At 46.2% G+C, this 10,000-nt stretch overlaps 1 protein-coding gene across 5 annotated transcripts in view; it reads right to left on the reverse strand.

Annotated features, from left to right (window-relative positions):
* Positions 1-10,000, reverse strand: part of LOC134069845 (rho GTPase-activating protein 23-like) — a 67,643-nt gene that overhangs the window by 29,210 nt on the left and 28,433 nt on the right. For all 5 annotated transcript variants that reach the window (XM_062525970.1, XM_062525969.1, XM_062525967.1 and 2 more), the window contains one exon: positions 2,231-4,388. In XM_062525970.1, coding sequence (XP_062381954.1) covers positions 2,231-4,388 — 2,158 coding nt within the window. The remainder of the gene's footprint in view (positions 1-2,230; positions 4,389-10,000) is intronic.

Consider the following 10,000-nt stretch of genomic DNA (forward strand, 5'->3'; position numbering starts at 1 on the left):
CAAACACACACACACACACACACACTACAATACAGACACACGTTCTCCCTCTCTCTCCCTCACACACACACACACAGACATCCACAGGCACTACAATACAGACACACATTCTCCCTCTCTCTCCCTCACACATAGACATCCACAGACACCACACACACACTACCCCACCCCACCCCCCTCCCTCTGACGATCTGAATGAGAATGGCACTGTTGCACTTCAACTTTAACTAACAGCACTGCCGCCTGAAATGGAGTCTCATCGCTGCACACTGTTTTTATAGCTGCATTTTTATATCTGTTTTATGGTACTTCCTGCAATGTCATATTGCTGTTTGATTTGCATTGAGCTCAATGAGCATCAAACAGGCTAATAGGCTAACTGGAAAAAGCACCATGCCAATCTCTAGCTATGGTGAAGGGTGTGTGATGATGTGGGGCTATTTTAATTTCAAAGGCCAAGGGAACTTTATCAGGATGCATAATATCCTGGATCCATGAAATAGCTGGCCTTTAGAAATAAAAACATATAAAAAATCCTCCTGCTCCTATGGGAATTTAACATAGGGGTCAAATACTTATGCAACTTGTATTTAAGGAAGAACATTTATCTATTTATGATACATTCTTCAATCACAAAGAAAATTAGTGTCCTTAACGGGTTGATTTTTACTCATTTTTTGAATTAAGGCATTACAATAAATCCTCAAAAGATGATTTTATATTCCTCTTTTTAGTCAACTTTAGCATGGGTGTGAATACTTACTATACCCACTGTATATAACCTGTACCTGACTGCAAGACGCGTTTCCCTGAGGGGACACTAAAGTAAACCTAACCTAAATATATATATAACCTGTACATATGGCTATATATATATATATATACAGTATAACCTGTACATATGGCTATATGTATATATAACCTGTACATATGGCTATATGTATATATAACCTGTACATATGGCTATATGTATATATAACCTGTACATATGGATATATATATATATATAACCTGTACATATGGCTATATATACAGTATATATATATATATATATTACCTGTACATATGGCTATATATATATATATATGTAGAACCTGAACATATGGTTTTGACAATAAAGCTGACTTGACTTGACATGACATGCACACACACACACACGCACACACATACTTAACATGTCCCAACATGCAATTCCAGCATTCTTCAGGCTCTCTCTCTGTGTATGTGTGCGTGTGTATGGTTGCTAGATAGGGTGGTTGTGATTGTGTTCATGCTTATTTTCATTTCTAATGGCTTTTACCTAATTTTATTCATAATTTTAATCTTTCTTTTTTCTTATTATTACTATTACTGTGGTGTGTTTTATTACTGTGATATGTTCTATATATGTGATATTTGAGGTAATGCCTTGACTGTGTAAAGCACATTGTGTCTACCTGGGGTATGAAATGCGCTACATAAATAAATTGCCTTGCCTTGCCTTGTGTGCTTTTTCCAGTAGGCCTATTAGCCTGTTTGATGCTCATTGAGCTCAATGCAAATCAAACAGGCTAATAGGCTTACTGGAAAAAGCACCATGCCAATCTCTAGCTATGGTGAAGGGTATGTGATGATGTGGGGCTATTTTAATTCCAACGGCCAAGGGGACTTTATCAGGATGCATAATATCCTGGATCCATAAAATAGCTGGCCCTCAAAAATAACAAGCTGCCTGCCCCTATGTTAACTCTATGTGTTAAATTCCCATAGGGTTCTATAGGTGGTCAAATACTTCCTTTCCCCTAGCATTTAAAGAAGAACAATTATTTATTTACGATACATTCTTCAATCACAAAGGAAATTGGTGTCCTAACGGTTTGATTTATACCCATTTTTTGAATCAAGGCATTAAGATCAGTTGTCAAATGATGATTTTATATTCCTCTTTTTAGGCAACTTTTTAAGCATGGTATCAAATACATGTTCTCCCCACTGTACTAAATACAGAGCAGGAGGTGTGGGAGGACTTGGAGCCAATGGATCAGGGAACTGGATGTGTGTGTGTGTGTGTGTGTGTGTGTGTCTGTGTGCATGTTTCTATGTGTACTACATACAGAGGTCTATCTAACACTGCCATCATCTGGCACAGAGAATGCACAGAAGAATGTGTGTGTGTGTGTGTGTGTGTGTGTGTGTGTGTGTGTGTGTGTGTGTGTGTGTGTGTGTGTGTGTGTGTGTGTGTGTGTCTTACCGATGAATGGAATGGTTGCCAGGCTGTCGTCCTGTACAGTCAGGTGAGACCCAGTGTTCCGGTGTTGGGGGGCGGGGTCAATAATGAGGGCAGGGGCGGGGCTAGTGTTCTGGGCATGCTCCGAACTGGGGGCGGGTTCAAGGCTGTTGGCAGGATCTGATAGGCTGAGAGAGTCCAGCATGTAGTTGGGGGGGAGGTGCAGGGCGTGGAGTGCTTTGCGTCCACCAACGGGCTTCTGTCTTAGTACCACTTCCTGTTGTTGCTCTGCCTCTTCCTGTCTTAGCACCACTTCCTGTTGTTGCTCCGCCTCTTCCTGTCTTAGATCCGCCTCTTCCTGTCTTAGTACCATCCCCTGTTGTTGCTCCGCCTCCTTCTCAACTGCATCCCCCTGGTTGGTGAGCAGGTGGATCCGCCCCTTGCTGGGCACAGCATCTGATTGGGCGACGGTTTCAGGGGAGTGTTCTGTGTGGGAGGAGTCCCAGGCGAGAGCGTCAAAGTGGGGGGAGTCTCGGAACGAGTGGGCGTGCTGCAGGATGCGCTCCGTCTTGTGGTAGAAGGAGGGGCTGTAGCTACGGTAACCCTCAGACTCCTCCCCCTCAGAGCGACGCCGCACCTGGGGGGCGGGTTTCCGGGGTCGGGGGGTGTGGCCAGGACTCGGCTGGGGTCGGGGGTCATGGGGTCGGGGGGTGTGGCCAGGACTCGGCTGGGGTCGGGGGGTGTGGCCAGGACTCGGCTGGGGTCGGGGGGTGTGGCCAGGACTCGGCTGGGGTCGGGGGTCATGGGGTTGGGGGGTGTGGCCAGGACTCGGCTGGGGTCGGGGGTCATGGGGTCGGGGGTCATGGGGTCGGGGGGTGTGGCCAGGACTCGGCTGGGGAGGCGGCTCTGCGGTGTGTTGCGGAGTGCGCTGCGTTAGAGGAGAGTGTGTGTGTAGTGGAGGGTGGTGTGTGTGTAGTGGAGGGTGGTGAGTGTACTCTGCTGTGTGTTGGGCTGGGTACGGAGAGGTGTGTTCACGGGTGTCTGAAACTTTAGGAGGTCTTTGACCATGTGCATGCTGAGGAGTGTGTTGGGGAGTGTGATGTGGTGTGTGTTGAGGAGTGTGTTGAGGAGTGTGTTGGGGAGTGTGTTGTGGTGTGTGTTGTGGAGTGTGTTGGGTTCTTTGAACATAGGAGTGTCCAGGTGTCTGCTCATAGTTATTGGGCATGTGTTGGGGGGGGTGTCCAGAATGTCCAGATGTGTGTTGTGTGTGTTGTGGGGTGTGTTGTGGTGTGTGCTGTGGTGTGTGTTGTGGTATGTGATGTGGTGTGTGAGATTGTTGTGTTGTTCGTCTGTGGGTGGGGCTAACAAGACTCCTGGGCGGAGCCTGTCTGTCTGGTCTGTCCAATGGGTGCGGCTCCAGTGAGGGGGCGGGTCGTGCTCTGTCCAATAGGAGCGACTCTGAGCGTGAGCGGACAGGCCACGCCCCCTGTGCCCCCCACCTATCAGAGCTTCTCTGGGCGGGGCTTACTGACGACAACAACCAGTCAGACTCCTGGGAGCTGCCGTAGCCCCTCCCCCTGCAGCCCTCCCCCAGCCTATCCTGTGAGGCGCAGCGTCTGCGTGGGGGGGTGTGTCGGGGGGCGGGGGGTGTGCGGGGGGGCAGGTTTGATGAGTGGGAGTGTGTGTGTGTGTAAGGCAAGCGTGAGGGGGTTTGTGAGGGTGTTTGTGAGTGTGTGTAGTACCAATCACTCAGCGCTTTAGCTGTGTGACAACTGGGACTGGGCGACGCAGGTGACAGATAGTTGCCGTGGTGATGGTGGGTGTGTCCCACAGAGAAAGAACGTCCTCTGGCCGCCTCCCCATCTGTCCAGTCATCAGGCCGAGGGGCGGAGCTTAGCCAGTCATCAGGCCGAATGGCGGGGCTTGGCCAGCGACCCCATCTGTCCTGAGGTGTGTGTGAGTGTGTGTGAGGCGAGTGTGAGTGTGTGTGAGGCGAGTGTGAGTGTGTGTGAGGCGTGTGTGAGTGTGTGTGCGTCAGCCCCCACCCCTCTTGCTGCTTCTGACCCATGTGGGCGTGTTGATGGGCGTGGCTATAAGGTGGGGGCGGGGCTGGGATGTGCTGAGCTCCTCCCGAATACAAAACATTTCCTCTCGAGTAGGAAAGAGCGTCCTGAGAATACGCCTATGAGAGAGGGACAGAGAGAAGGAGAGAAAGGGAGAGAGAGAGAGAGAGAGAGAGAGAGAGAAAAAATACGAGAGGAGGAGAGAGAGAAGAAGAGAGGAGGAGAGAAAGAGAGGGAGAGAGAGAGAGAGGGAGCATGTTAACATTTGGCCCGTTTTAACACGACACTTGAGACTACTTTGGGGATCGGCTGAGTTTTGGCTCAATCGTGTGTCTCTAATCGTGTAGTAGACTTGAGACTACTTTGGGGATCGGCTGAGTTTTGGCTCAATCATGTGTCTCTAATCGTGTAGTAGACTTGGGGTAACGAGAAGCCATTACCACCTCACGACCACCTCCCGATCGATTGGATGAAAATCAAACCTGTTTGAAGCAGTGTTACGAGTCACACTACACATGCGCGAACACAAATATGGTCACACTACACATGCGCGAACACAGATACGGTCACACTACACATGCGCGAACACAGATACGGTCACACTACACATGTACGAAAACAGACACGGACGAAAAAACAAGTAGACAACATGGAGCAGCATGGCAGGACAGCGGACAAGAGTCTGACGAGTTGTGTATGGACGTACAGTGTGATGACGAGTTGTGTATTGACGTACAGTGTGATGACGAGTTGTGTATAGACGTACAGTGTGAGCAGTCAGATACAGTGTGAGCAGTCAGATGGCATCCGAGCATCGGATCGTATAGTGTGAGATCAGGAATGGTGAGCTGCCCCTGAGAATTCATTCATACAGTATGAGCAGCAGCAGAATACCGTACAGTGTCTGCCCAGCTTTATAGACACTTATTATACGGCTCTTCACAATGCAAGTAGAACGCTCCATTGACATGAATGGGATTTCCCAACGTTCTACAGGTCATTATTTCTTGATAGAGGACCTCTGAAAAAAATAATGACCGCTGTCAATGGCAACGGAGTTTGTGCTTCTAATTCAGGTCTTTCATATCACTCGGCGTTGAAACTTCGTTGAAAGTGAAAGACAGCTAGTAAAGAGGTTACCTAGCAACCTCTAAAACAGTCACATTCTATCTGTGTGGCGAACTATTTGTTTTGTTAGCGGAAGCCACGAAACCGTAGCTAAGTCATTGCTAAAGACACAATGTGGTAAGTTTCATATAATAAGCGGGATAATGTATAGAACGCAGGTCATTATCGGGAAAATAAGGACCTTCAGGGCGAAACAAGTCCGGTTCGCCCTGTCGGTCCGTATTTTCCCAATAATGACCAGCGTTCTATACATTATCCCTTACCTACAGTGTCTGCCCAGCTTTATAGATACCTACAGTGTCTGCCCAGCTTTCGTCTTCCAGTCTATTGGTTACCCACAAGTCCAACACTTTACCTACTGGTCCAACACCAGCACCTTACCTACTGGTCCAACACCAACACCTTACCTACTGGTCCAACACCAACACCAACACCTTACCTACCGATCCAACACCAACACCAACACCTTACCTACCAATCCAACACCTTACCTACCGGTCCAACACCAACACCTTACCTACCGATCCAACACTTTACCTACCGATCCAACACTTTACCTACCGGTCCAACACTTTACCTACCAATCCAACACCAACACCTTACCTACCGGTCCAACACCAGCACCAACACCTTACCTACCGGTCCAACACCTTACCTACCGATCCAAAACCTTACCTACCGATCCAACACCACCACTTTACCTACCAATCCAACACCAACACCTTACCTACCGGTCCAACACCAACACCAACACCTTACCTACCGATCCAACACCAACACCTTACCTACCGATCCAACACCTTACCTACCGATCCAACACCAACACCTTACCTACTAATCCAGCACCTTACCTACCGATCCAACACCAACACCTTACCTACCAATCCAGCACCTTACCTACTGGTCCAACACCAACACCTTAATACCTACCAATCCAACACCTTACCTACCGATCCAACACCTTACCTACCGATCCAACACCAACACCAACACCTTACCTACCGATCCAACACCTTACCTACCGATCCAACACCAACACCAACACCTTACCTACCGATCCAACACCAACACCAACACCTTACCTACCGATCCAACACCAACACCTTACCTATTGGTCCAACACCAACACCTTACCTACCAATCCAACACCAATACCTTACCTACCAATCCAACACCAACACCTTACCTACCAATCCAACACCAACACCTTACCTACCGGTCCAACACCTTACCTACCGATCCAACACCTTACCTACCGATCCAACACCAACACCAACACCTTACCTACCGATCCAACACCAACACCTTACCTACCGGTCCAACACCAACACCTTACCTACCGGTCCAACACCAGTACGTTACCTACCGGTCCAACACCAACACCTTACCTACCGATCCTACACCAACACCAACACCTTACCTACCGATCCAACACCTTACCTACCAATCCAACACCAACACCTTACCTACCGGTCCAACACCAACACCAACACCTTACCTACTGGTCCAACACCAACACCTTACCTACCGGTCCAACACTTTACCTACCAGTCCAACACCAACACTCACAAACAATACTACCACAATGACTCATAGACAAACAACACTAACACAGTAACTCAAACAAACAACACTAACACAGTAACTCAGACAAACAACACTAACACAGTAACTCATACAGTAACTCATAGACAAACAACACTAACACAGTGACTCATACAAACAGCACGAACACAATGACTCATAGACAAACACTAAGGCAGGCATGTTGAAAATAACAAAGTTGCAGGATTAAAGCGCAATGCAACGCTCAGACTATGATTGTTCAAAAGCAGCCACATTAATGTGCAATACAACTAACACACTAACTTACACACAATTAACAATAACATACTAACTCACAGACAATCAACACCAACATACTCACAAACAATCATTAATTAATTTATTTATTCTTATATTTAATTTAATTTATTGCGCTTAACCTTGCTCTTGCTTTTGTACTACTTTTATTTTCTAGTTTTACTCTGTTTTACCTGTTTTACTCTGTTGTTCTTATTCCTATAATATTGTTTTCTATCTACTTATTTTATGCATTGTTTTAGTCAAGACCTGTGTATCCTTGGGCAACCTTTTTATCAACCCTCCTGCCCAAACAACACACACACACACACACAAACACGAGCACTTTGGGTCAACTGTCCTGCCCAAACCTGACTTCTTCTAATGTAAAGCGCTTTGGGTCAACTCCTGTTGTATTCAAATGTGCACTTGTATTTTAAGTGACTTGACTTGAAACAATTAACACCAACACATTAACTCATAAACAAACAACACTACCACAATAACTCACAAATGTGGGTGGGGGAAGTGGTTGAGCATTGCTCTCCCATGCCTACATCCACAGCTTGCAGTGCCCTTGAGCAAGGCACCCAACCCCTCACACACACACACACACACACACACACACACACACACTTGAGCAAGGCACTCAACCCCTCACTGCTCCCCGAGTGCCGCTGTGGCAGGCAGCTCCAGGTTAGAGTGTACTTCAACTCACTGTGTGTTCACTGTGTGCTGTGTGAGTTTCACCATTTCACGGGCTGGGATAAATGCAGAGACCAAATTTTCCTCACAGGATCAAAAAAGCATATATAATTCCTGTTGATATCTGGTGCAAGATGGGAAATCAGTCTTGTCAATAGCGACCATGCAAGATTCCTAGTGGTTGCAAAACCATAGTCTGCGACTAGTCTGGGGCTGAAGTCTTTCACAATCTTTTTGAAATCTTTTTAAAGTCTAAACACTAACACACCACTCACTCATATTGACCAACTCACAAACGAACACCACTAAGAGACTGCTCTCAATCACACAAACTCACAAACAACCCCAACACACAAATCACTCCAAATCAATACCACCAACTCGTAACCAATCAATACCAACACCCTAACTCACAATCAACACCAACACACTAACTCACAATACCAACACACTAACTCACAATCAACACTAACACACTAACTCACAAACAACACCCACACACTAACTCACAAACACCCACTCACTAACTCACAATACCAACACACCAACTCACAATCAACACCAACACACTAACTCACAACACCACTAACTCACAACACCAACACACTAACTCACAATCAACACCAACCAACTGACTCACAATACCAACACGCTAACTCACAATACCAACACACTAACTCACAATCAAGACCAACACACTAACTCACAATACCAACACACTAACTCACAATACCAACACACTAACTCACAATCAAGACCAACACACTAACTCACAATACCAACACACTAACTCACAATACCAACACGCTAACTCACAATACCAACACCCTAACTCAACACCAACACACTAACTCACAATCAACACCAACACCCTAACTCACAACACCAACACACTAACTCACAATCAACACTAACACACTAACTCACTATCACCAACACACCAACTCACAACACCAACACACTAACTCACAATACCAACACGCTAACTCACAATACCAACACACTAACTCAACACCAACACACTAACTCACAATACCAACACGCTAACTCACAATACCAACACACTAACTCAACACCAACACACTAACTCACAACACCAACACACTAACTCACAACACCAACACACTAACTCACAATACCAACACGCTAACTCACAATACCAACACCCTAACTCAACACCAACACACTAACTCACAATCAACACCAACACCCTAACTCACAACACCAACACACTAACTCACAATCTACACTAACACACTAACTCACAATCAACACCAACACACTAACTCACAATACCAACACACTAACTCACAATCAACACAAACACACTAACTCACCAACACACTAACTCACAATCTACACTAACACACTAACTCACAATCAACACCAACACACTAACTCACAATCAACACCAACACACTTACTCAAAATACCAACACACTAACTCACAATCAACACTAACTCACAATCAACACCCACATACTAACTCACAACACCAACACACTAACTCACAAACAATCAAGACCAACACAAACTCACAAACAATCAACACCAACACACTAACTCACAATACCAACACACTAACTCACAATCAACACCAACACACTAACTCACAATACCAACACACTAACTCACAATCTACACTAACACACTAATTCATAATCAACATCAACACACCAACTCACAATCAACACCAACACACTAACTCATAATCAACATCAACACACCAACTCTCAATCAACACTAACTCTCAATCAACACTCACCAACCAGCAGAATGGTAAATTTAATTCATGTAGATCCTCCATGCAGTAACAGCACTTTGAGTAATGCTACACACTCACTCATACACACACTCACTCACACACACACTCACTCATACACACATTTACCGATGGCAGACGCTTCCAACCTGCACCAACATGCACACAGGGAGCAGTTAGGAGTTCAGTGTCTTGCTCAAGGACACTTCGACAGGGTCAGGAGGAACCAGGCTGGAATAGGCAACCACACACACACACACCTTCTAGTTGCTGACCACCTTGAACACACAAACG

This window comes from Sardina pilchardus, chromosome 22 (assembly GCF_963854185.1).
Source record: "Sardina pilchardus chromosome 22, fSarPil1.1, whole genome shotgun sequence".
Classification (NCBI taxonomy): domain Eukaryota; kingdom Metazoa; phylum Chordata; class Actinopteri; order Clupeiformes; family Clupeidae; genus Sardina; species Sardina pilchardus.